The sequence below is a fragment of the Pelmatolapia mariae genome, linkage group LG14 (assembly GCF_036321145.2).
Source record: "Pelmatolapia mariae isolate MD_Pm_ZW linkage group LG14, Pm_UMD_F_2, whole genome shotgun sequence".
Lineage (NCBI taxonomy): Eukaryota > Metazoa > Chordata > Actinopteri > Cichliformes > Cichlidae > Pelmatolapia > Pelmatolapia mariae.
This window is the reverse complement of record NC_086239.1, coordinates 23613647-23641242: the sequence shown is the minus strand read 5'-3', so window position 1 is coordinate 23641242 and position 27596 is coordinate 23613647. Positions and strand designations below refer to the sequence as shown.

Sequence of the window (27596 nt, the reverse complement as noted above, 5' to 3'; positions counted from 1 at the left end):
CGCCATATTTACTTACACGTTTTATATTATGGAAAAAAACACAGATAATATTTTTAGGCAATTCAAATTTCAAAAAATTCTTTGATTTCAAGACAAAGCAAAAAGATCAGTACCCCGATTATTTAGAAAGTAGAGATTAATAACATCTGCACAACACTGAAAAAGGTGTGTTTCAAACCAAAACTATCACAAATGAGACTCAAGCTTCAGTTTTCATGTCATAGGTCCAATTTTTTCTGGAAATGCTTCTAATGTTCATTTAAGAAATGCTGATATTAGTAGGAACAAACAATCACTATGATTATTAATCAATGATAATGATTATTTTATTGGATGACTTGTCTAAATTTCCCCACTGAAACTCTCTTTCTGTCTCTGCCTTTGTTTGTTTCCTCTGCACCTTTAACTTTCACCGTTACGTTAGTGCATTGCTTTTCTTATTTCACTTCATGAAAACAGATTCACCAGTGAAATGAACATCAGATGAAGGCCATAAAGAAACAACCTCATATCTACGAAGTCTTTGAACTTTTCTGATCTCTGCTGAAACGCCACAGCTAAAATATTCCAGACCGCTGAGTATCCATGCATCTAACGCCGGGGTCAAAAAAAAGCCACGTCTCTCGGGCTATCTGTACCGTCACTGATAACCAGGAGGCAAAGCTAAACTCTGCATTTTCATTTTCAAAGACAGACCGAAAATAGCAAAGATATCCTATTTCATCCTCTGTCACTCGAGGGATGATTCGTCTGCACTTTTCACATAATAAGCAAACGAAAAACATTAAATGTTGTTACACTATGTGACATTTTGTAAAGTTTCCTCACTGAAAAATAAGCTTGTTTGTCAGGAGCAGATTGACACCACTTGGGACTCGTATAATGCTAAAGCCGTGATACCTTAAGCGTGGTGTAAAGACTGGAAACGGGAAAAACCAGCAAACCTGACTTCAGACTTCAAAATGATAGCAATGCAAACTCATTGCTACATTTCACTACTTACATCAGATTTTACACATCAAGACATAATCTTTGAAAAAAAGTGCATTATGTATTTGATGAAAATTAATCCAAAACAAAGCAGTGATGGTGAAAAATCCACACTGAATAGCTTGTAAAACCACCTTTGGCAGCAATAACTTGAAGTAGCGTTTTTCTCTCAGTCTGTCAGATCATTGCCGAGGAATTTTGAACCACTCTTCTTTACAGCATTGCTTCAGTTCATTGAGGGTTGCAGGAATTTGTTTATGCAGAGCTCTCTTAAGGTCCCTTCACAGTATTTCAGTCAGATTGAGGTCTGGACGTTGACTGGGCCATTACAACACCTATATTCTTTGTTTTTTTCATCCATTCTGCTGTAGTTTACTGCTGTGGCTGCAATCATTATCCTGTTGCATGAATCAGTTTGAGCCAAGCTTTAGCTTGGCCTACATTTGACTCTAGAGTTCACGATCAAGGTGCGCAGGTGGCTGCAAAAAAAGCCCAAATCATCACCTTTCCACCACTGTGCTTGACAGTTATGATGAGGTTTGATATGAAATTTTCCTTCCATTATGCATTTTCTCCAAATGTGTTACTGTGCATCTTTTTAGAGATAAGAAGCTGTCTTTCTGCAACTTTTTCAAACAAACCATGCTTATTCAGTCTTTCTCTAATTGTACTGTCATGAACTTTAACATTTAACATTCTAGCAGGGGCCTGCAGAGATGATGTCTTGGTGCTCACTGAATATTTTGTCTAAAGAGAAAGGTATTAGTCTTCACATTGAACATGTAACGAAAAGTTGAACTATTCTTATAAAACCCTCTCAGAGAGGCTGCCTTTCAGTAAAGCTTTTACAGGTGCTCTAAAACCAATAGAAAAAGCTGATTAAGCCATAAGCCGAGAAATCATGGCGCAGACTTACAGGACCCTAATAGCGATGAACCCCTGCAGTCATTTTTGATAGCATGATACGCAAACCAAACAAAACACAAGAAATTACAGCTACATAAACAAATGCAGACAAAAACACAGGCGCGCATTTCCCTGAAGAGATTAGTGTGAGAAATGGAGACTGCACATGTGAGCGGAGGGCAGGGGACAGAAAGAGCTCACCTTTCCTCATAATGACTTTGCTCACCTGTTCATCCCCTCACCTGGGGCAGGGGGATCACTCTACCTCCCTCACCCACCACCCACTACCCTCCACCTCCCAGAGATGGCCAGATAAAGCAGGCCTTTCAGTTGAAAATGCTCTAAGGTTGCCACAGAGTGTCCCGGCTCTCTCTCCCCTGAAGCCCAGCCCGCCCTGCGGCCCGGCCCTGAAACTGATCCAGGTAAAGCTTTCTGACGGAGAACTTTCTCACACTCGTACCTGCCAGTCACGCACTTCCCCGGTGAAAAGTGTGACACACGCAGTAGATATACAGCGCACACATGAAAACTCACACAAAAGCAAACTATACACAGATAAGGGAAGATAATTGGCTCTGGGACAGGGAGTCTCACAGGTAAATGGACTGATACTAATCAAGAAAAAGAAACCTAAACCAAAGCTGTGTAACATTCCTCTGTGTGTGTGTGTGCTTAGATTGTTGCAGGGACATAAAACTGTTTTCAGTCACAGTGCAGGAACAATAACCAAGTCCCCATAACATAAATCAATTAATTTCAGTATGAAGGGTTAGTTTTCAGGTTTAGCGTAAGTCTCCGGGAAATTAATGTGAGTCAAAGTAACGTCCTCTGAAGTAAAGGAAATACAGCTGTGTGTGTGCCACTGCAGACATATTAGGAGTGTGTGTGTGTGTGTTTCTGAAGCCTCACCTGGGGGTTTTGTGCTACATAACAAACATTATTACGACATAATATGATTATGGCTTAGAAGCGTGAGGTCTTTGACTGCCGTTTCTGTAATTCTTTCATTATGAGAAACAAGTCGACCATGCTGGGAGCGATCAAAGACAAAGAAAGGGTAACAGGAAATACTGCAGGAGCATTTCTTCAGTGCAAGAAACAAACAAAACCTTTTCAAATCCACGGGAAAATTGTGGATGACTTCTATGTGTCTTTGCCAAGACATTTTGAACAGATTCTCTTAGCTCTGGTTTCACTGATAAACAAGAGTTAAATGTGAGAATAAAGTACAGTAAAGGAGTGACTAATGAGCACCCAGATGGACTAATGGATTCTTAGAAAATGGGTTGATGGGAAGAGATAAGTGCTATGCCTAATTACTGTATTTGTGTTACACTGTGATTAAACCTTTTTACTCTCCTGTCATTTTAAGAGTCACGTGACACATGAAGACCCCACTTGCTGTTTTATTCCAACAGCTGCACCCTCCCCCGAACCTCTGAAAAGGCTAACACTTGAAAGGTATTTACTTTTCGAATGTTTTTTTTTCAACAACAATCAATCGCTTATGCTATTAGCAGTTACCATGACAGAGCCTCCACTGTGTTTTACAGATGCCTCACTGTTGTACCTCTTTCCTGACCGCATCTTTAAATTTTGACAATCATTTGAAACTAAAATTTCACTCCATAAGACACTGAACCATCTTATTAGGCAAAAAAAAACTATTTTATGTGTTTGAAACTGTGTAATCTTTATTATTTTTCATGGATTCAATAAAATAAATTGGAAAAAAAATGTTTCTGGCTGCAAGTAACAAAGTGCCTAAAGATCCAATTTACATTTAAAAGGTTTCTGTTACGTGTGCACACAACAATAGTTCATCCCTTAAGTTAGGTGCCCTTTTTTTTTGCTTGAATGACTCATAGCTGAATGTTAATCGGTTCAACAATCAAAAACATTCCTCATAAAATGGTCAGGTAGAAGGATTGGTCTGAAAATCAGAGAAAAAGGCAGCCAATGTCCAAAGAAAAGCTTTGACCCTTTAGAAAGGCTGAGGAACTACTTCTCAAGACCACTGCGAAAAAAAGTTACAAGAAAAGTCTGGCTCCTTGGAAGCATAAAGAAATGAGGGTTGGCACCATAGTTTTGCATAGTGCTTTACATACATACAGCACATGTAAATGATATAATAGACAGAAATACAAATTTTTTAAAGAGGCTTCTGTGAGTGCGCATATTTGTGGCCTTTTTTAGCTTCTGGATGCCTTATTGGGGAAATAAAAATTAAATGGAGAAACAGGGATAGATGGAGCACTGGAGGAGGAAGAAAGAAGTTAGATTGAATAATCAATTGACCACACTTGCCTACTGTTGTGCTAATTGCAGATTAATTGTTCTGCTCTTTAAAGAGGACACAAGACACAAGTAGTTCAATATGAGCTGAAGAAACCTCCAGAAAGAGCAAAAGTTGTAACATAAGGAACAGAAAGTTTTAAAGATGTGGAGGTGTGAAGTGATGGAAAAAACATTGGAATGGAGTGAAAAGCAAACCAAACAAGTAACCAAGTTTAGGCTGTCTGTGCTCACCTTCTTGGTTTAGACACACAAAGTTTCAGTTCCAGTGTATGAAGCCAGTCTACATATATCGAATATATAAAATTATGGTGACAACGCTGGTCATCGTCATTTTTGCACTGACAGTTACCAACGTAATTACCACACTAATGGCCACCAGATTAATGGCTAGTGTGGTGGCCATTAGTGTAGTGGCCGTTACATTTTGACACCAGTTTAATGATAAATGGGCTGCATTCATTTCGTGCGTTTCTAGGTTTTCTTCTAGTCTTACTGATTACCCAGAGTGCTTCACCAGCTGTATTTCTCTGTGATTGCATTTGGAATAAAGCTCAGAGACTGAGCAGGACCTCGTATGCTGCACAGTTAAATGCAGCAGTCTGGGTTAGTCTCTGACCCTTTGCTGCATCCCTTCCCCTCACTCTCCTTTCTCCACTTCACTGTACTGTCTAATAAAGGTAAAAAGGCCCACAAGACTGTGGATGAATGAAATGCACACTGGTGTACTCTCTCTTGTAGACAGCAGAAAGTCGCCAAGGGCCACTACAGGATTGCAGGAAGAACTTTAAGATTAGCATATACTAAATACAAAAAGTTGCCATTCTGCTGGTAAATGGCCTCATTCTATTCAAGCAGTCTTCAAGTCTAACTGAGGACTTTCTCCCAAAACCTACATGCGCACAGCACTTTTTTCTGCGTCTTTGTGTACTTTCTGTCACACTGACACGGATGCATCAGAGGCAATTTGGGGTTGATAGTCACACTCATTCTGAACCACAGCTGCGCCACTCTCATTTTCAGGTTTGTGTGTTTTTGCTCAAAAACCAAAGATCACAAATATCCAAAAATTCTAATCATGGGCAACAAGAATATCTGTGTCAAACACTGTCAAATATTTTCGTTTCATTCTTTTAATAACCCTTTAACAGCTTAGATCAGGTCTTCTTGGGTCAGTCTGGGAGTTGTAAGATGTGTGATTTCACCAGGAAGATTATCTTTCTTTCATGAGCAAATTAGCAAATTCTGTGTTTTTCATATTGTAATACTATAGTAGAAAAATATGTTGTGGTTATTGTGATACAAAAGCATGTGAGTGTGAAGCTCTGAGTGTCATCGTTATTCTCCTCTAGCCTCAGTTTGAGTGTATTGTTTCCCACTTGAAGCTTAGCCTGTTCCCTTGGTAACCATACTGCTAACCATCACTGCCCCTGTACTTACCGGCCAGGCGTACTGGAAAGGAATGACAATGTGTCCATTACTCCCGTCCTCTCCTCCTCCCCCCCTGTCGTGTCCTCTGTGGTGGAACAACTGGGAGTTTCCACCCAGGATACCCGTACTGCCGGTACCAAAGGTGCAGGCTCCAGTTGGGGCGACCCGGGCCTGGTACTCCTTGAGGCAGGCCTGGAAGAAAGTGTCACACTGGTCCCTGGCAGAGCAGTGCTGTGCTCCGCTGGCCTGGAGATCACAGCATTCTCCTGTTTGCAGACGTCCATGTGGGTTCTGAAAGTGTCGGATCTGAAGCTCAAACATCCCAACCGCACAGACAGCCTGAATCCAGAGAGAGGAGAGAGGAGAGCGAAGGAGAGAATTACATTAATATATTATCAAACTTGCACAGTTAAGTCCATTCTCACCCACTGTAGTGATGGAAGATCACCAAGTAATGACAGGTGATTTACATTTACAGGCCATTTTAGGTTGTGTAAAAATTCACGTCATTGCTGTGTCTTGCTTCAAGTTCTGCTTAAAAATGTCTCATTAGGACAGGAAGTGAAAGAAGGTAACTGCAACAGCTTTTAAGTCATAAGAGGAGTTATTTTATCTTTTTATCTTTTATAAAAATCAAACGATGTTTAAATTACAGTTGGTGCAAAGTTAGAAACCAATTAATCTTAAAAAATGGACCACAGGCCTTTCCAGAAACATACAAGAGAAGCCTCTGATGAGCTGTAACATTAGAGACGTTATAAGAGAGAGACAGGGCAATCAAAGAAACCTTAATTGAAATCTATGGGAGAACTCTGCCTCGGGAAAGATGGTGGTGCAAGTTTAACATCCAGGGGGAAAAAGCTCATTTCAGCTGAATGTCAGTAAACCTTTCAGATGTTAGGTTTTAGATTTTACTGCTGATTATATGCATCCAGTTTTATGTCTCAGTGATCAATGATTTACCACACATAGCACTTCGAAATACCTGGACTGAGGTGTCTGAAGATAGCTGCTGAATGGTGAGGTTTCTGGTTACTGAAAAACTAAGAATGTAAGTGCATAAAAATTAAGACTTCTTATCCTATAGACTAGGATTTAACAGGATTTCACAATTATTTGTGTCTAAAAAGTGTTATGTTTTTTCTTGAAATCCTAGACTGAACCTAGACGAGTAGACAAAAACAGGTAGCCTACTTCACTGACACTATCTCAATAGCAATGACAAACAAAGATTACCTTGGACAACTAAAAACATTGTCCTTTTTTCTCGTTTAAAATATTTGTCATATACATATTTATATATACCTTAAAGTTATCTTAATTGGCTTTCTACAATATTTCAGGCAACTTGCAAATAGTTTCATTGATGTTATCATTGTTTGTATTGTTCTAATCAATATTTATTTAAAATTACTCTTGATTTTTGGCCATTTTGTTCACCCACGGTATTGAAAATGGTAATAACTATCAAGCATTTTCCTGGGTATCAGTCTAAAATTTGTAATTCCATTATCACGACAGCCTTAGTGCAGACGATAGAGTGCAATATCAATTTACCCACATAATACGAAAAAGCAAATGCAAGTGTATTTCACAGAATGTCAAACTATTCCTCTAACTGTAATATTTAATATTTATAAAGACTCACTTTAAGAGCTGGAATATTTCTGAAACTGAACAATTACCCTCACACAAATAACCAGGTTCACCAGATGCTTCTATGTCTTCCCTCCCCTTATTGCAGAATTCAATCACTTCAGTTGAGCAGACATTTTTTTACAGTGAGATTTTTCATGTTAAAGTTTATTATGTGATTCCACCAGTTTATAACATATAAGAAAAAGAAGTTCTCCCTGTCTGTCACTTGAGCTTGATTTATGCATTTCATCCACAGTTATTTAATAGTTTAGATATTAATTTACATGATAGAGGTTGACTAACTCAGACACCATCATATAGTTAAAATAAACAAAAATGTGCAATGAAACTTTGAGAGACGGCTATCGTGTTTCCTCTAATGTACTGTCTCAGTGCCTCTGGGAATCAGCAGCGGCCTGCATGTCTCCTCTCTACCATCTGTTTATCAGTACGTACAAGACAACAGCGTTCAAAAAGCAAGCAACAGAGAGAGAAAAGGGGGGAAAAAGACATGATGACATAACTTTGATTCCCATAACTTTGTTTGACCTCTAGTGAAGAGAAAAACAGACGTTTCCATTTACAACCAATGTCTCCCAAAAAGTTGGAACGCTGTGTAGAATATAAATACTAGAACATGGTAGTTTAAAAATGATTAAAAACCTATATTTGACTGAAAATAATCCAAAGCCAACAAGTAAAATTATGTAACTGGGAAAAAATATTGAAACTAAGGAAAGAAGTTAGAATGGGGGGGGCGACACAAAAAGAAAAGAATGAAACAGACCTGGTGGAACATTTCATAATTAGATAACAAGTAACATGACTGGGTATTAAAAGAGCATTTACGAGAGGCCTGGGGTTTTAGAAGTAAAGCTTAAGTTTTTAGTATAAATAACTTCATCGATTTAGGAACATCGGCCATTGAACTGGCCCTAACAAGCAGAGGGAAAAAAGCAACAACATATAAATAAGATCCAGAAACGTTGCCACCTTCGCTCAATGAAAAATTTTGTCCTCCAAGCTGAAGAAAAGAGCGACCATCAAGTTCCTTATCAGGACAGATTTAAAAAGCCAGCATCAGTGATGGCATGGGGGTGCATAAGTGCACATTAGTGAAGGTACCATTAATACTGAATATGCAGGTTTAGGAGAAACATATACAGCTGCAGATAATATCATTTTTCCTCAGCAGGTTTTCTTTTTTCTGCAAGACAGACTAAATTCAGAAAGCATTCAAGAGCATGGTTTTGTCGTAAAAGTGAGATTAAGTCACCTGCCTGAATTCCAGATCTGGTACCCAAGGAAAACATTTGGCAACATTATGAAATAGAAAAATATCTCTGTCCCCATACAAATTCAAAAAAATGATCTCAAGCGCTGGTAGATCACTCATTGGATTCCTTTAGAAATTCAACTCAACAAGCAGGTGGTGGATCTGACTGAGAATCCAAATGAAATGCTCATACAGTAGCGATTTGTAAATCCATGGTACGCCCACCCTACAGCAGACCTTGCTTTATACTCCTTTTGGACTCCATTAAGTTCATAATTTACAAAATGAACACCATGTTGCATTAAATAAGACTAGAAACTCATCAGGAAAGTGTTTTACTGAGGTTACAGATAAAGGGGCTGTTTTCTATACAACCAGGCTTCTTTTTGCACCCACAGAAGTCGCCCCCTGTTAGACATTACAAAAACTGCAGTTTTAAGGCTTATTGTTTAAAACGACTGTGGTTCAGGTGGTTGGGAAGCTCATCTCTAACCGGAAGGTTGCCGGTTCGATCCCCCAGCTCTCTCTGTCCTGGTCGTTGTGTCCTTGGGCAAGACACTTTACCCTACCGCCTACTGGTGTTGGCCAGAGGGGCCGATGGCGCGATATGGCAGCCTCGCTTCTGTCAGTCTGCCCCAGGGCAGCTGTGGCTACAACTGTGGTTTGCCTGCATCAGTGTGTGAATGTGAGAGTGAATGAATAGTGGAATTGTAAAGCGCTTTGGGTGCCTAGAAAAGTGCTATATAAATGCAATCCATTATTAAAACTCAGAGGCTACACCCATCTTTCATATACAGTCTATGTTAACTATGTTAAAACTACAGAAACTGATGTCCTCAGTTCTCAGATTCTTACAGTGTGAAGATGAAAGAATAAATGATCATTCTGTGTCATTGCACCATGTTTTTATTTACATTTCTCACAGCGTGCCAACTTTTGGGGGAACAGGGATGTTCCCTAAATTACCGAGGGATTAAACAGCACTAGCTTTTATCTTTGAACTCGCCCTTCTTTGGCTCTTGTCTTTCTTTCTTTAGTCTTCCTGTGTGCCACCACCACTCCCTTCTTATTTCTCACTTCCCCTTCCCAGGGGGCAATGACACTGGGATCCTGCTCACACGCTTTTTCTCCCCTCCTCCTCCACTTCACTTGTTTCTCTATCTGAGAACAAGCTTTGACGCTCCTGTCATTTCTCTTTCTGCAGCCATCAGCCATTTTCTACATTGTTGCCATCCTCACTTTTATCTGCCTCCTTTTCTCTTCTCTGTGTTCCCTCCCTGTTTAGGGATGGGTTAAGAGGGGACACACACACAAACCGCACAGCCTCTCACACACACTCTAGACTTAACAAGACCCCCTGAGAGTCTCAGAGCACAAGGGTCAGGTATGTGCGTGTGTGCATTTGTGTGTGTGTCTGTGTGTGTCTGTTAGTGTGCATATGTGCTCCTCTCTGTGGTTTTGGCTTTATCCAACAACAGAAAACACCAAAATAAGGCCACTGTTGTATCAGTTTGTCCTTAAACCCTCACTGATGAATAAATGTAAATAATTCACAGTGTTTGGGCTTTCTATCTGAAACAATGAGCTGGTGACACCTCATTACAGCCAAGGATCTAAGTCGTGTATTCCCAGAGGTGTGGTGCATTCAATCATGGACAGCAATCACCGAGACTTGGAAACTCTCATATGTCTGCTTAGCCAGAGCCAGGCCGCCCAGCGCTGAGCCACAGTCTCAGTCGCCCCATTGTTACTGGGTTTTGTGTCCCTTGCCTGCACCCTGTCCCAGAGCTGAAAGGGGTGAAATGGGAGGGGTCGCAGGGTAATGGTGGTGGTGGTGGTGGTGGAGGGAGGTGGGGTGAACTTGTCTACATCAAAAGGCTTGTGGAGATACAGTGGCGCTCATCACTCTGCATCCTCCTTTCTTCCTCTCCTCCACTCGCTGCCTAAGCCATTCCCTGCATACCAGCATTTCAGCGCTCAGAGGGAGAGAGGGAGAAGGGGAAACAGAGAGAGAGAGAGAGCCAAGCCGAAGCTCGGCCCGTCTCTGAAACTGAGCTTGGTCAGTTTAAAGCTCTCTAAGGGACAAAAGTCACAATCCTCTCTACCTAAAGACATTCAAGGCTCGGAAAATGATCTGTTGACTCTTCTACTGTCATGGAATAAATGCTACTATTCGACGAACTCCACAGAGCTCGCTGTGAGCCATTTAAGCGAGACTTTCTTTGTACTCAAGGCCAACAAGTTTCTTCAGAAAGGCATCATTGATTTCAAGCATATTTCTGTGGCACTTTAAATGCCACTGTGAAACTGCATCAGATATTTTATGAACTGATTATTTAACGAGCCTTGCATTTTTGGCAACCCTATTCATAACAAGCAGTCTATGATTGATTCCTTTGTCTTATGAGATTGTGATATCTTTGATTTCCCAGTTACTGTCCAGACAAAATAGGGTATTTGAAGATGTATGGTACTGTGTGAGAGGCATTTTAACTATTTGTTGATAACTGCAGTCTCTTACTGTCACAGTATTGCGGTTAAGTCACGGTCAGGATCTTCAATCACACTGAAATTCTGTCTGGGTGGATGCTTCAAGCATTGTGCGGATGATAAATTTCTAAGTGTTTGTTTATTTAAATGTCGAAATCCTCTTTTCGCTGATTCACTTTATGAACTGCATTTTGCTCAGCATTCAAACAGAAATGATGTGCACATAAATTTCATCCAATCTTATTTTAAAACTCAGCTGCAGTTTGAAAATGACATCCTAATTTAGCGAAACATAAATGCTTTGCGTACTGCAGTGTGAGCATGGCACAATAGACAACACATAAGGACTGCTGGAGTGTCAAGAAGCCTCATTTATGAACTGCAGGTTGAAACATCCCCCGTTCTCTGCATTATAAATGGGCACCAGCAGATGCAAAGGATCTTGAGTGTGTGCTTCACACTGCAGTGCAGTCGGAGAATGGAGAGAGCAGGGTGTGTTGTTCGTCAGCTGTGAAAGGGTTGCAGAGGTACAGAGAGGCACGCAGAGCTGCCTGAATGTTCAACATTCACACGCCCCGGAGTCTATAAGGCTGTGGCCCCGGGCTCCACACACACCCAGGACACAGATGCTGGATGTGAGCTCAGTGTTTAAAAAACATGCACTCACATGTGTGCACACATGCACGCTTCGGAGCACCCCTGGGCCTGGTCTTGCTACTGGTGAGCGCTGTCACACATCAGACACATTGTGACAAGACCAGCAGCTGCCTGAGAGCTCATGGGGGAAAAGGGGAACAATATTTTTGCTTGTTTACGCTTTCATGCTCAAAACAACACTGGAATAAAATCCAGAGCTTTAATACAGCCACAAATTGTCCTCATAATGTTATAACCACCTTCTCAGAAGTATTTATGCAGGCTGTTGCAGTCATTAATGAACTTTGCTGTTAGACCAAAAAGAAAGCGTGCATACATGCAGCCATGCAGACAGAGAGAAAATAAGACAATCAGACCACACCTGAGAATGGTTACTAATATATGAAATGGACAAAGCAGCAACCAAAGAGCCTAAAAATGAAGATGCTTTCACTCATTTACTGATCCGTGAATAAGGAAAATACCTTAACAGGGGTGCGGTGTGAAATTTAGGTGTTATTTATGCGTAATTAATGATCGAGGATATACCAAAGTGAATGAAAAGGGATTAAGAATCATTATTTAGCAGAAAATGATGGAATAAATCATATTCATCGACTACATGTCACTAATGTGATTGATTTGTGTTATCATGACATGTCTTTGTTTGGCAAACAGTGGCACACTGACTGACTTTTTCATTCAAGAAAAAAATATATATGTGATTTTTACCGTCTGTCGCAAAGGCGCATTTTTGTTCTGATATTTGCATCCAGTGCTTCTAAAATTGGATTACAGTCGTTCTCTGTTGCCTGGGATAATACACCAGCGGGCTGAAACAACAGGTGGGCACAGCGCCATGCAGGAGCAGAAAGAGGGCAGCATAAAGGGACACTGTGCGTGGACTTTATTCCTGAGTATTTTTCTCTCAGCTTTCATTTAAAAAACAGACAGAACCATAGTTGCGAGTCAGCGTGGGGCGTTTAAGTGCATGCAGCCCGAAATAGCACTTAATCGGTGGCTTACCTGCGTTTGCACCGTGAGCGCGACGAAAAAAATCACAGTCCGCGGCAGGTGGAAGTGTCCCTGGTGTCGCCCGGCTCTCATGTCTGGCTTTCCGTTGAGCTTTTCACCTCTGCTCCTCAGATTCTTCCGAGTTATCCCGTGCACCCGTGAGCTCTCCATCCCTGCATCAAGGGACTGGGGACCGTGCTGTGCGCTTTGGTGGCGGTGGTGTCCCCCCTCCTCCTCTCTTCCAGTGTCCTCCGTCCGCCCAGCTCTACTCCTCCTCGCCGGTCTTAAACCCTGAAACTCCCGCAAAGCCACTTCATCGCGTCCAGACCGGAGAAACCATAACTCTGTCTCAGCTTGGATCTCTCCTTGCAATCAACCCACCTACACACGCTCGCGCGCACACCTGATCAACCCCTCCCTTGCTGCTGTGACCAAGGCAGGTTTCCTCTGGGAATGACACATGCACACAAACGCACGCTTCTCACAAACACAAACTCCCCTTGGTGTATTCCTCCCACCACCACCTGCCTTAAGAGGCTTTACGGGTCCAATCTGCCGGCTCACTTGACTTGAACTCACATCCCAATTAGCTGATACTCTCTCTTCATCTCCTGTCTCTCTCAAAGCTTAATCCACTCTCAGAGATAATATGGAGAGGGGACAATCGTATGAATCCTATTTCTTGATGAGTGTGTGACCAAAGCAGCGACCAAAGTTGCTTCTCCCCGGCGGAATGATTTCACTTTTGTGTTCTTGTCATTGGAGCGGCTGGCTGGTCATTTGTAAACCCGATACGAAGGCTGGCGGCCACGGAGTCACTGTGGGAAACAATGAGAGGGAGAGAGAGAGCATGAGGGTGTGTCCTGGGGCAGGGAATATCCGTCTTCCACTCCTTGTCCGGATGGTTCCCAGAGCGCACGGGGCTCTCATCCCCCTTTCTCTCTCTACACACTTTGACCAACATTCTTTTTTTTTCAATGCCATATTTACGTGTGAGAGTATTCTGAATGCTTTTCGCATCTCTTTTATCCTCTCCTGAGTGTTCTGTTTCCCCTCTGTCCTTTGTTGTGCCTCACTGGTTCCTCTCCTCCAGTTTCAAACCTCTGCAGTCCACGGAACACTTCAAAGCTCAGCTTGGCAGAACTGTTCTCACAGTTCTGCTCAGGCCTGTGAATAGAAACGATTTGTCCTTCAAGCTTAGTTAAAACACCCGTGCTGTTGCGGATGATGTACTAAAATTTGTTTACAAAAGACAAACAGACTTGCACGCCTACGGGAAAGGTGTGAAGCGGCTTCTGCTGGTCAGGACGCACAGGGCAAAAGTGCTTACGCAGTTCTCACCCACCTGCAGACTGATTTCTTATGGCATGTTATAATCGAACCCACTTTTATGATTGAACTTGTTTCGACAGCTGCGGCTCTGAAAAGTGTTCACACACGCTGGTGCTTAATGGAGCCGCCGGGTTGCAAATACTAACCGCCTGAGCGCATAAATATAAAAGAGAACTGTAGGGTGTGTAGGCATCTTTTGAATATTGGCACCGGTCACATGGCACACATATTTTCCACATCTCCTCCAGTCCTCTAGTTCTCGTCTTGTTGGACCCAAGACCTCCACACAATGCACCTTCTTTATCAGAGAAAATCTAATGAGATTCTCCCTCCTCCCCCCTTCTCCATCTTAAAGTCTATCACGGGCTTGTTGCTCAAGAGCTTCCCTGACAACCGCTGGTGTTTCCGCGGCTTGGCTCTCCGCGTTGACCCCGGAGCGGAACAGAGGGCTCTTGAGGAGCAGAGGCTTAATTTGCATGGGGGAAGCAGTGACCTCGAAGCACGAGCTGAATTCTAACCAAGCATTCGGAAACACACGTGCATCACTGGGTCTGCGCAGAGGTTGCCGTGTGTGGCTCACCTGAAGAAGAAGACTCACAAAAAAGTAATCCTTTCACTTGCTTTCTTGGTGCCTACATAGCGGATATGCAGTTAGTTGTGCATTTAGCTCCATCTAATGGTCAATACGCGTTTTCTTGCGCAGGATTTGAAAAGGCAGATTTATTTATTTATTTTAACACTATTTAAACGGCCTTGAAAACATGGCTCATTTCAAATTAGGATAAAAAACACATTTAGGAGTTATTTAATCAAAATGTAACACTAATAAATAATGCATATAAATAAGTAACCTGCTTCCTCGGGGTCTTTAGAATGAGCTTAGATCAGATTTGATTTCCACATGTGTAATAATTTTTTTTTCATCCACTTTCATCCACAAACAAATAATGGACCATACAGAGAAAATAAGCATAAAAACAGAACATTAGCTCTAAAATATCCACTAACCTCTATCTAAATGAATTTCTGTTATTTTCTTAACTGAAACCAAAAACACATTAAATTAAAGAACTCAAAAAACAGAAGAACTTTCATTTTTCCACTCAGAAATCAAATTACGGTCTTTTCTTTCCTCCACTATGCAGGATTATGCAAATTCAATATCAGTTCAGCTTATGATGCATGTGACCGTCCTTTCTTTACTTCCCATGTTTTCTGTTTACACTACAAACTGTGAAATAGAGGCAAAACTTTTAAAGTGAAACTGAAGTTTTATCCTCTAAACTTGGGATGCTTCTCTTTAATTGAAAGTAGCCTACATATCTGAAGGTTTAGGAAGTTTAGCTACACAGTATGAATTTTTTGCAGGTGAATTTTTGCAGTTGAATTTTTTGCAGGTGAATTTTTGCAGGGAAATTTGGAGGATAAAAATTCAGTGTTATAAATTCAATGTCTAAAAATAGTTGAATTCTGATGATACTATATTTCTTCCATACTTTGCAAACTAAAAATATTTAAGAGATGATTTGTTTATTTATTTATTTTTTAAGTGATACTGACAGGCACAACTTCCACGCATAAGCTGCTGGATAAGTATAAGCTGCCTTTCAGTCTCTGAAAGATTACTGTGTTGGTGAATGGGAAGGCACTAGGCATGTTGCCAAATTCATGCCACACACACACACACGCACGGCGCCCTGGTGGCTGAGGTCAGTGCTTTCTCAAGGCAAAATAAGGGAGTGTGGAAAGGCTTGGGAAACTGCAGAAGAATGTGGATTTCTGTGTACACTGTTGAGCTGACCTGAAGACAATTACTCAGGGCACAGTTTAAGCCCATAACAGGGAGGCCCTGTGTACACCGGGCACAGCTGATAGTGAGAGTCTAAATTAAGCCTTTCAGGCCTAATTCACACGTCACTCTGTCTGACGTTCGTGAATCTAGTCTGTGAGAGGAGGACGTGCTCCTTATTAGCATGTCTGCAAACATATCATGTGAAGGCTGAGAGGAAAATAGACAATAAGAATTTACTGAGACAATAATTCATATTGTCCATGATTCTAAGCTACTTTTGTTTACCCACCTAATTTTATGTTACTTACAGAACATTACAGAAAAACCTTTTTTGCACTTACATGACAGCATTTTAAACTTAAATGAAAATATACACTCATCCGTCCCTTCATTAAATACAATAATGCACATATTCAATCATCCAATCACATGGCAGTAAGCCACTGCATTCAGGCATGTAGACATGGTCAGAACAACCTGCTGAAGTTCAAACAGAAAATCTGAAGGAGGAAGAAAGGTGAATTAAGTGACTTTGGGTGTGTCACTGTGGCCGGTAGATAGGCTGGTTTGAGTATTACAGAAACTGCTGATCTTCTGGGATGTTGCCTCACAAACATTTCATTGGATTTCACCCACATCAACTTTTTGGTATTCAGAGAGTAGTCAGATGAATTTGGAGTAAATATAATATGAACCATGCATCTTTCCTGCCTCGTATGATGAGTTTGATTGTGATGGTGTAACGGTGTGGGGGATATTTTCTTATCATGCTTTGGGTCACCAGATCTCAATCCAATAGAGGGCCTTTGGGATGTGATGAACCAGGAGAGTCGCAAATGTGTGATGCTACATGGAAAAAAATCTGTCAGTAATGTTCCCAGCACCTTGTTGAATGCATAGCATGAACGGATAGATACTAGCAAGGTGTACCTAACAGTACCCAGTATAGAGTTTATCCAGTTATCACTATTGAACAACCTAAAACTTCAGGTCCACCTACCCTTTGTTTTTTGAAATACTAGAAATTGTATAAACTAGGTTCAATGATAAATCAAATCGCCGTAAAATATCTACACAGCTGTACGGAGGCCCATTTTCAGCAACAAGCCTTCCTGTTTTAATGTTATGCTGTGACTTAATGCACAATTTTCATCCGAAAAAAAAAATTAGTAGAGTAGAAAACAAAATATTCACGCAAGTGTCCAGAGAATCAAATGTCTGTTTTCATGTTTGCTTCATAATACAATGATCCTCTAAAAATAATATCTTTGTTCTGAAATGCAGCAGAACCCTTTTTCTACAAAAGCAGCCCTCACATCTGTGACAGGTATGTACTACTGGCTAGAACACAAAAACAATTATACTGCAGTTTGAGAAGCACATTCACACATCTTCAATTAGCAGCTTCATTATCTCATTTCAACAACACCAGTCTCAACACGAACACTGCAGTTTTGGAGGCGTAATAGCGTGCGAGCATTTGTTGGGGGAGCAGATGACAAAACGCTGCAACAATGCAACACCAGCCATCCATTAAATAATATACCAATGATTAATGCCAAATACAGGGAAAGAAAATGGCTTCAGAGATCTACGTTGATCGACGTTCTACTTCAAAGCACAAACTAAATGAGATTCCAGTGCATTTATTTTACAAGCAGGATGGCTACGGTGAATTATATGGAGTCCCATAAAGTTTCCATGCTTTGTAATAATCAGAAGACTCCAAAGAACTAAATTTTCTGCAGATCAGTCTAACTTCAGACTGCAGCACATGGCATTAGTATTCTGAAAGAAAAGGGTTTTTTCAACGCTGGTTTCTCCTTCTACATGTTGTGCAGCTGAAGTTGTTTAAACATGAGATCCTTTTGACTACAGGGACTTGAGAGAAAATGTTTAACACAAGAGGAGAGAAAGCATCACCTATTGGCAGAAAGCTCAAACTGCAGCTTAAATGAAGAGCAGCACATTCTTAGAACACAGTTTTATTTATAAAAAGAAAGAAAAGCTCCAGGTACAATGTCTGGTAAACCAGACTCTGGGTGCAATGCTTTATGACAAATGTAGAAGACATATCAAGCTGCTTGTGGATTTTGATGTAAAGCTAAAAAAACAACAAAAAAAAACAAAACCCTTCTACATATGTAAGTTTTCTATCAATAGGATACAAAACTCACATATGTTTGTCCTTTATTTTTAAAGAGTTCTGTCAATGTGGCACGTTAAAAAAACAGCAGCTTGACACATACTTACGTGCAACCCTGAAAGTCAATTTCTAAGAATAAATCACAGTCAGATTTACTGCAAGTTTAAAAAACAAAGACCTGTTTATACGTTGGGAAACAAAGACCACCCTTCCTGAGAGCTTATTTCTTAGCGAACGAAATCTTCATTGCATTCGTCTGTGTGATCTTGAAGCCTTGTAGTGCATCTCGTGCAGCTCCGGCCTGCACCTCGTTCTCAAACTCCACAAATGCGATGTCGTGGCGTCCGGGGACCAGACGCACCTCCTTGAAACCTGGGAACCTAAAACGCACACACCAACAGTTAGGCTCAGCCTATAACAGACACAAGCGTGCAAAACTAGATCTAGAGAATGGGTTGCTACTGACTGGTTGAAGAGCATGGACAGCATGAGCTCGTTGGTCTCCTCCGGCAAGTTGGTGAGGAAGAGGATGTGATTGGGGGGATTTTCTGCAACCTACGAGTACACATTGGACATCAGAATCAATCAACCAGAAAAATACCAATTTATTAAATTCAATGAAGACACAACATGCTCTGTCACAAAACACTACCTGCTGGGGCATTTGTCCAGGCATCTGCCCAGGCATCATCTGACCAGGAGGAATGGCACCAGGGGGCATCTGGCCAGGCGCCATCCCTGGAGGTGGCATCATGCCTGGAGGGGGCATGTAAGGTGGCTGGCCAGGCATGTGCATCATACGGGGAGCCTGGCTCATTGGAGGCATTCCCTAAAGAGTGAAGAACTTGTTAATAGAAAACCAGATGTCCATTTTCCTCTTCTGAGGTCATTCATTTCATTGTGTGTGCTACTACTTACATTTGTCAATGAAAATAAGGTCAGTTTTCAATCACACAAACTGTTCTAGATGCAGGAGAAACTTTCTCCCTTTGTTTTTGTTTCCTTATTTAATAATATTGTTCCTAAAAGGTTCATCCCAATTCAGTTTCATGTTTTTTGTTCTGCAACTTGAGCTGAAAACATGTTTTAGCCATAAGATAAGAACAACTTTATTGATAACAAAGGGAAACTCATATGTTTGACACAGCTCATCTGCCATTTGTAGAGAATGATTTTCTGTATCTATATATCGAAGTCTGCTGTATGCAATGTAGAAAGCAATGGACCCAGGACAGTCCCCTGTGGAGCCCCCATGTTGCTCATTAATGTCTCAGAAACACACCTGACAAACTGTGGCCTTTCTTTAGGGTATTCTGTGATCCAGGAAACAGTAGGAATCTACTATAAAACATCTACTCTATAGAACAAAATAAACAAGAATTTTCCAACATATTAAAGTTAGAAATCTCAGGGTTTGTATACTTTGTGTCTCTGCCCACACTTTGGCTCAGAGCTCCCTTGTGAATACATGATAGTTGCCAAAATAACCAATAAAACAGCTCTGGCTCCACTTACAGGCATAGCGGAAGGCACGCCAGCAACCATGGCTGCACCAGCTACACCCTTCTTTGGTCCAGTGGCATCAGGTCCTTTGATCTTCTTCTTCTCTTTTTTGCGGTCACGCTCCACATAAGTCCCCTTCATTTTAGCTATGATGTCAGAGTCAGTCTTTGCATACTGTATGCGCTGCAGGACCAAACAGAAAGATCACATGTGACACACATAAACTATGCTAAGCAGCTGTTGTGTGATATTCAGTGTTTAGTTACCCTACCATCGGTTTATCATAGAAGGGGAAGCCCTGCATGGATCTCAGCGCATTGGAGGCGCTGTTAACCTCTTTGAAGATAACAAAGGCCTGACCCTTCATCTTTATGTTTCGTGCCACCAAGATATCCAAAATCTGTCCGAACTGTGAGAAGATGGCGTACAGCGACTTTTTCAGCTCTGCAGTAAAATAAAATCAAAAAAACAGACACACACACACACACACACACACACACACACACAAAACCAAACAAACCACAAAACATAAAAGGATTAGTCTGGTTGTGCGTATTTAAACGGAAAGAGATTTCAACGTGCAAACCTCACCATCTTTCTTGATCTTCTCATTCAGGTTGTTGATGTAGATAGTATGATTGAGCCGGACATCCGGGGTGGCCATCCTTTAATCTGCTGATGAGCGTTTGATGAACGTTTCTACTTTTAGAGACAGTCTGAGGCACAGTTTAGATTACATGCTAAGCAGCTAACTAGCTAGCGATCGTTAGCAAACACTCACCAAACGTGACGGGGAGGGTTAGCCTTTAAGCTATCTACTACAAGTTAGCACTTTGTTTGGTGTTTTACATGTATATACTAATCACCCAAATACTTAAGATCGTCACAAAAAGCTCAAATGCATTTTTTAAGTACATGAAAGCGCGGAAGAAGTGTTTCTTTGTAAGAAAATAAACGATTCAAGTCTTTAGCTCGACGTTCTTACCTGATGAATGAAAACCCCGGTCTTCACAAATCCCGTTTTCTGTTCTCGCGATACCAATGCGAGCGTAACTTCCGATGTTTAACTTCCGTGTCCCATTTTATTATTATTATTTTTCCTGTTGTAGCTGTTTCCAATCATTCTGGCAACATAATATTTTGTGTCACAGGTTTGGATAAAAATATAACATAGGGGCAGACATTCTGATACAATTCTTCTCAGAGTTCAGATTATGGTGTGGCACATATTTTTATCCGGGTTAGCTTAGCGCTTTTTTAAATTCTTATAATTTATCTTTAGCTTCATATTTAACTAGCAGTTAGAGTCATATGTATTAATTTTGCAGTTGGTATTGAGATAATTTAGATGCACTGGAGGGCGGTATGTTTCTATGTTCCTGAGGTGTGACTACACAAAGAAGAAGAAGAAGAAGACGCAGCGCGAGAGTAGTACTGCCAAATATGGGGACAAGCCGGGTGTTGTTAGCTGGCTTTGCTAGTTAGATAAGTGGGTGTGGGGTAAGTGTGCAAAAGACCATAAACGAAGTGCTTGTATATCATTTCTGCACACCAGTTTGCACTAAAATAGTCTCCAACATCGAATAACGTCCGTCATTTGGTCCTGTATGTTGACAGGTTTAGTTATTAGCTTATTATAAGAAGAAGTCGAAGCTGGGCAGGTAGTTGCAGGTTCTATAATCACACTGTTTATATGGGCTTGCTGTAGCTTGCCCCCGTTTTCTAACTAATTTCTACTTTCTCAGTCCAGAATTCCTCAGGATAGGAGAAGATGTCAATGGAATGCTCCCTGCCACCTCCACCACTTCCACCGCCTCCACCTCCTCCACCTGTTCCATGTACACCACCTCAAACGTCAGCACCAAAGAAGAAGCTGTATCAGACTATAGCCAGCAGTAGGAGTGCTGTAGAGGGAGATCACACAGAGGCTTGCTTGCTGATCAGTCAGAGGGAGACCAGGTCAGGTTTTATCATGGATGTTTTAGCTTTGTGTGGAAAATTGCTAAATCTGCACATGAATTTTATTTTTAATAAAATGCTCACATGCTTGGCAGACATTTGTCACACACAGTCATGCTCAAATTGATCAAGCAGATCCATTGTGCAGTTCAAATGTTTCATCTGCCAACACAGCTATAGAGGTTATTGATTAAAAATCCATGTGCAGCATAATCAGCCATGACTGTGATAACTGATCTTTGATGATGTTTTTAGGGACAAACAACACAACCATGCGGTTAAACTAATCAAAGACACGGGAAGTAAAAACCAAACATAAGAGGCAAGGATTTTCACCAAGTGAGTAATGTAACAGAGGGACACCTAACACAGAGACAACAACTTAACTACAAGATACAAGAAGACACTTGGAGAGGCTAGGCTAAACAAAGAGTTACCTATTAATAACCAATATAAACCAGAATTAAAGTAACAAGCTTAAAAAACAAGAATCTTAAGGAATAACAGTGAAAAGAAATCTAAAGTCCAGAAAACCTAAAACATAACAAAACCCACGGACCAGGACACATCTCCGAATGTACAGTTATATAATCCAGAACCGGTGAGCAGTGAGATAAAGTATCGACAGAGCAATATATGCATCTATTTTCTGCCACTTATGTGGGTGGTGGGGGCAGCAGACCTCCGTCTCATCTTCCTCCATCTCTCCTGAGGGGACAGTGGGTTTGCTCGGGAAAATCTCAGAGATATAATCTCTTCAGTGTGTCCTGGGCTGGCCCAAAATACCTCTCCTGTATTGTCCTGAAGGCATCCTGGTCAGGTGTCTGAACGGATGAGCTTGTGAGTCGATAAGTGTCCCACAATCAGAATCAGGATACTTTATTAATCACACAGGTAATTATGTGATCACAGCTGCTCCAAGATGGTAAGAACAGTGACTAGCTAAACTAAATGAAATAATGCTACAAAGTTACAAAATATAACAAATAACTCTAATATACCTAAATGGCTCTAATTATAAATTACAGTAAAGTAAAGAGAGACCTTAACTAGCTTGCAGTGATGAAAATGAATCTCACAAGTCCTGAGCCAAGAGTGAGACCTTCTTGTCATTTTTTAAAGTGGTATTAAACAATAGTTCTTCAGACTTTCTGAAGGTCTTTGAAAAGTTTTTCTTTGGACACTGGCTGCTTTTTCCACTCATTCTCAGTCCAGTCCTCCCATTTGACATTTATTCAGAGGAATAATCTTTTTTGTGCAACTTAATAATGACCTATGAATCATAGCATAAAAAAGGGAACCTAACTCAAACCGTTGTCAGTGTGAGTCACATTACAGACAACTTGGAAAAGTACTTATTTTAAATTGTATCTTTGGGCACTTTGTTACTAGCAGCCTGTTATATAAACACATAATTTGTTCCCATTTCTTTAGTTGAATCTATGAAAAAGTGTCAGATAATACAATTGGCAGACATAAAATAGTATTTTTGCTTGGTGTGTAGTGTGTTCTTAAATATTTGAGAAAATTGCAAAATAGAAGACAAAAGAAGTGAAAGGCCTAAAAAACTTTAGCAGATGAAAAATATCTGAAAGCAATGTCCTTGTAAAATAAGAAAAAATCCAGTAAAGACTGGAACCAGTATCAGATGGATCTGGCCTTTCAGTTTACCCATCTACTGTTCACTGAAGCCTCATCAGAAATGGTCTCACTGAAAGGGTGGCTTTCAAGAAGCTGTTCTTAAGGAAGGAAAACAGGGAGAAAAGGCTGAGGTATGCCGAATTACACGAGATGGAATTATAAATGCAGAAAAATACCATCACATTTTGATCCACTATCAGTACCATCTGGAAAGCATCTAACTGGCAACAGATTCATTTTCAGCATGACAATGATTCCAAACACACTGTCAGTGGAATAAAGGTGACCCTGATCCAGCACTAACTATGTGCTGCAATAGGTGTAGGCTGCTGGGGGATTCCCATGATGCACTGAGTGCTTCTTTAGTCACCTTTCTCGCTCTGCATTGAATCATTACTTATTACTTATCTCTGGCTCTCTTCCACGGCATGTCTTTTGTCCTGTCTTCCTCCCCTCACCCCAACCGGTCACGGCAGATGGCGGCTCTTTCCTGAGCCTGGTTCTGCTCGAGGCTTCTTCCTGTTAAAAGGGAGTTTTTCCTTCCCACTGTTGCCAAAGTGCCTGCTCATAGGGGGTCGTATGATTGTTGGGTTTTACTCTTTATGTATTATTGTGGGGTCTACCATACAATATAAAGCACCTTGAGGCAACTGTTGTTGTGATTTGGTGTTGTATAAATAAAACTGAATTCAATTGAATTGAATGAAACGCAGCCATCATCCAAAGACAACCTATTTCAAATTTTATAGCAAAACGGGATGAAATGAAGGGTGGCTCAAGACGTTTGCACAGTACTGTATATGATAGTCCTGTGAAAGAAGCTTTTTACAATGCTGGCATTTGACTCCTCAAAGTATCCTGAAACCTTGGCAGCCAATACAGTTATCAGCCAGCTGATTAACACGTGACTATAAAGAAATCAGAAAGCAGGGATTAGAAACAGTTGGGGATAGGAAACACTCACATGCTGTAAACTGCTACAGTTTTGATGCAGATGATGTGACACAGCCCATGGAACTGATGCTTAGAATTGATTCATGGCTGAGAAAAAAACTTTTTCTTTTGTACAAATTTCTGCATTTGTGTAAGTGCATCAGATAAACGGTTAACAAACTCCATGCCTTCATGTTATGCAGTGCCATTTGTTTGTTCTTCAGTTTCAGGAAGGACCTGCAGTGGATTCTGGCGAACACCTACGTGCCTTCACTCATTCAAGATGGTCCACAGTAAGTCATTAAAGTGAAGCGTCACTGTAATACCTGTCACTAAACAACTCAATCTATTTTTGGCTAAGAAGTATGTTGCATAGCACGCCTGTTTCCACAACAATTTTAAACTTCTGTAGTATTTTATTGTTTTTATTATTGAGTTATTTGGTTTACCTGAATTCTTTTACGTGAGTGGGTGACATATTTGTTCAGTGTGTTATTTCTGGTAACCTTGTAGGTGTGGTCTGGTGGCTTTGTGGATGGCTGCTCACCTACAGCAGCCGCGGCTGAGTGTCGACATGGAGACGGTGGTTCAGACAGCTCTGAGCAGGGGATACACGGCTCAGGGTGAAATGTTCTCGGGTATAAAATAAAAATGTGTGAACTCTTCAGGTCTGTTTGTATTTGGGAGCAAAAAAATAGCACAAAAGAAACAGGTGGAGGCTGTGATTAAACATTTGGAACTTTATGACACATTTTGCAGCCGATATTTAATTTAATGTTTCACAAGCAAGTAAACGTTCAGTTTCAAGCTGGTGAATTTTGGTTTCTTTATGTTCTCATTAAGCTTTTTATTTTGTCAGCTGACAATATGGCCCTGCTGGCAGAAGAGGTGTGTGGCTGCAAGGCCAAGCTCCTTTCAGGGGGTCTGAGTGGTAATAATGCTGCAGCCATCATCTCACACCTGTGGGGGAGACAGCCTGTTCTCATCCCGTATCCTGGACCAAACCATGGGGAAAGGGTTGCTGTGAAGGAAAGGCAGTAGATTTGGATTTGTGATTAAAGAGAAAAGCAAAACTCCTTGACAGTTTTTACAGCTATGACGAGGATTACAACCATGAGCCGTGCCAGCGTAGTGGCCACAGAGCGCACTGGGCAGTTGCTTCAGGTAAGAATGAATAGCTAACCTAACCTAAGGCAGGGTTTATTATGTAGGATTTCCCTTAAAGTGAGCCTAGTTTGACTAATCAGACCACACAGTAACAGAGTTTATTCATTCCAGGTGTTCTCCTCGGTGTGGACCAGGGGAGTGTGAGTAACGAGCACGCTCAGCCTGATCCCTCTCTGCCGTGGCTCTACCTCGCCGCCGACAGCAGCTCATCTTGTCCCGCCGGCAGCACGGCACTCAGAGATGTTTACATCCTCGCTAAGCAAGGTAAAAGCTTGCGCTACCAGCTGTGGAGTTTGGACACTGTAGCTCAGAGCAATGAGCAGCTAAAGATGATGGACCCTCAGAGAGCCAGTGATGGCACCAAGTATGTGGTTCCCAAAGGAGGGGTGGAGGCCGGTCTGGCTGGAAAGGCGGTGATGCTCCACACAAGGTCCACACAGTGAAGCAGACACACATTATTTATTTAATTAAAAGGGCTTTAAAGTAAGGGTTATCAGGGAGAAGCCACGCCCACATGTTCAGCCATGCTCTGGTCACTGTTTTTGTAAAATGTGTAGTCGTCTTATAATTTTCCACTAACAAGGATTGTGTCAGTTTAACTGTAAAAGCTATATATTTTTTTAGAATATCCACAATTTATTTGGAGAGGAACAGTGTTCATGTAATTTTTGCCTGTTACACCACCTTAACGGATTTTAATAAACAGTTAAGGAGACAGACCGTGTAATTTCTCTGGAGGAATTTGTTTGGAACATTTATTTTTTCGAACCAAGCTCAATCTTTCCGATTTTTCAATCAGATCACTGCTTTTGGCAAAAAGCATGCTCATAGCACAGTATCGAATACGCAATGATATACTTAATAGTAACGTAATACTATTTTACGTCAGATGCACAGCTGGATGCTGCTCCGGGTCAATTGGCTCTCTGAAAAGATTCCTCTACCTCCACCAGTCCCAACTCTGCCAACAAGAGCTCAAACTGCCCCACTGACATCCTGAAATATGCACGAAAGCATAAGCTTATTTATAAATCTAAAATAGCATAAACGGTAAAGAGAAAGCATATTTTTTATTTACATTTGTGAGTGTGTGAAGGTGCAGGGAAGGTTTTCGTGTGTTTGCTATCGTGTCTCATGCTGCCGCTTATCACATTTATTTACACAGTATAGGCGGCTTTAAAAACATTTTGACAGAAAATATTGGAAGGAGCAGGATGGGCATGTCGGGGGAAATTCCTCCTGACAGCGATAACAGTGAGTGAGGTGAAAAAAAAGCACTTTGAGCAGGAGTGGAGAAATAGGGTTTCAAATGTTGCTTTTCTGGCTGCTGTTGAACTTGTTTAAACACCTCTAAATCAAACAGGTTTACTTTTCTGTCATTCAAATGAATGCTTTTATGGAGCAGAGAGCATAGAAAATATGTCAGGAGATAAAAGCCTGTGCTGGTTGTTGCAGTGTTTTTGTCAGGCGCTGAAAACATACTTCTAGTTGTGCAGGTCCTCAATCATCCACATCACGGTAGTTTTAACCGCTTCAATCGAAGGCAGTTCAAAGAATTTACATCTTGACTCATGTGGCAGTGACGCGTGATTACAGGGTGAGTTAAAGACCACCTCCACGGTAAAAACCACACTGAAGACATACTGAATACCCGAGACTCCTCATTAGCCTTTAGAACTGAAAAAGCCTTTCAGTTAGGAGGTGAAACATCTATAAGAGCCATAAATGTTCAGTTTCCTTCAACTCAAATGCTGCAGACACTACAGGATACATGCTGGCTTCAACCCGTAACTCACACTGGCCATTAACATGTGACAAGATCAGAAGACTTGTTGATTTTGCAATGCCGTCAGAATTTTGTGTAACTGGTGTGTGAAATCATGGTTTTCTCTCTGATTTTGAACCATTGTTGCACAAAAAAAAAGAAAGACGCAGAAGTCATTTTGATCATGCACTCTTAAAATGTGTGAGTAGACAAATGAATGTGAACAGCCCATCAGTTTCCATGGGCTCAAAGACAATCAGATAAACTAAGATAATTATAAAATCTGCTCCGATGAACCTCATTTGCAGTTGGTGACTGCCTGAAGCCTGGCTGGATGTTATGAAATGCTTTATTTCCTCCCTGCAGGCCTGTTACCAAGTAAAAATCCGGCTTAGTTAAATAATTGTGACTAACCCATTTATAAGCTTACAGTTTGTCCCCCTTAAGAAGCTTGTAGGTTGTTTATGAAGCACCAGTTTTGCAGCGTTTGGATGAATTTGAGCAGAAGTCATGCACACTTCAGAAGTCGTCCTGCTGCTTCTGTCAGCAGTCACACCATCAAACACTGGTGATCAAGTTCCACTGGAAGCCAAATACGCCCATACTATAACAGTGCCTCCAGCATGTTTGACAGATGATGGAAATCGCAAGCCACTCCTCAGCGCTGAGGCATAGTGTAACC

At 41.2% G+C, this 27596-nt stretch overlaps 3 protein-coding genes across 9 annotated transcripts in view; 1 reads left to right on the top strand and 2 right to left on the bottom strand.

Annotated features, from left to right (window-relative positions):
* The window catches only part of LOC134641328 (protein jagged-1b), a 65344-nt gene extending 51871 nt beyond the window's left edge, over nucleotides 1-13473 (bottom strand). For both annotated transcript variants that reach the window (XM_063493708.1, XM_063493709.1), the window contains exons 1-2: nucleotides 12689-13473; nucleotides 5632-5961 (exon numbers count right to left, since the gene is read on the bottom strand). In XM_063493708.1, the coding sequence (XP_063349778.1) occupies nucleotides 5632-5961; nucleotides 12689-12847 (489 nt within the window). In that variant the 5' untranslated portion in view covers nucleotides 12848-13473. The remainder of the gene's footprint in view (nucleotides 1-5631; nucleotides 5962-12688) is intronic.
* A 4302-nt stretch (nucleotides 13474-17775) lies between these two features.
* On the bottom strand, nucleotides 17776-20491 carry snrpa (small nuclear ribonucleoprotein polypeptide A). Of its 3 annotated transcripts, none has more exons than XM_063493396.1 (7): nucleotides 20435-20491; nucleotides 20041-20124; nucleotides 19721-19893; nucleotides 19462-19632; nucleotides 18599-18775; nucleotides 18413-18501; nucleotides 17776-18326 (listed from the first exon to the last, which is right to left on the bottom strand). In XM_063493396.1, the coding sequence occupies exons 2-7, from the start codon at nucleotides 20111-20113 to the stop codon at nucleotides 18167-18169; spliced, it is 843 nt and encodes a 280-aa protein (XP_063349466.1). In that variant the 5' UTR covers nucleotides 20114-20124; nucleotides 20435-20491; the 3' UTR covers nucleotides 17776-18166. The 3 variants fall into 3 exon arrangements, with proteins under 3 accessions (XP_063349466.1, XP_063349467.1, XP_063349465.1); XM_063493397.1 differs by having other exon boundaries at nucleotides 20041-20121; nucleotides 20435-20475; XM_063493395.1 differs by lacking the exon at nucleotides 20435-20491 and having other exon boundaries at nucleotides 20041-20358.
* Nucleotides 20492-20564: 73 nt separating this feature from the next.
* On the top strand, nucleotides 20565-25852 carry actmap (actin maturation protease). 4 transcript variants are annotated; one of them, XM_063493541.1, is made up of 8 exons: nucleotides 20565-20949; nucleotides 21067-21110; nucleotides 21200-21408; nucleotides 24207-24275; nucleotides 24496-24620; nucleotides 24842-24971; nucleotides 25076-25146; nucleotides 25261-25852. In XM_063493541.1, the coding sequence occupies exons 3-8, from the start codon at nucleotides 21221-21223 to the stop codon at nucleotides 25590-25592; spliced, it is 915 nt and encodes a 304-aa protein (XP_063349611.1). In that variant the 5' UTR covers nucleotides 20565-20949; nucleotides 21067-21110; nucleotides 21200-21220; the 3' UTR covers nucleotides 25593-25852. The 4 variants fall into 4 exon arrangements, with proteins under 4 accessions (XP_063349611.1, XP_063349609.1, XP_063349612.1 ...); XM_063493539.1 differs by having other exon boundaries at nucleotides 21195-21408; XM_063493542.1 differs by lacking the exon at nucleotides 21067-21110.
* The last annotated feature ends 1744 nt before the right edge of the window (nucleotides 25853-27596 follow it).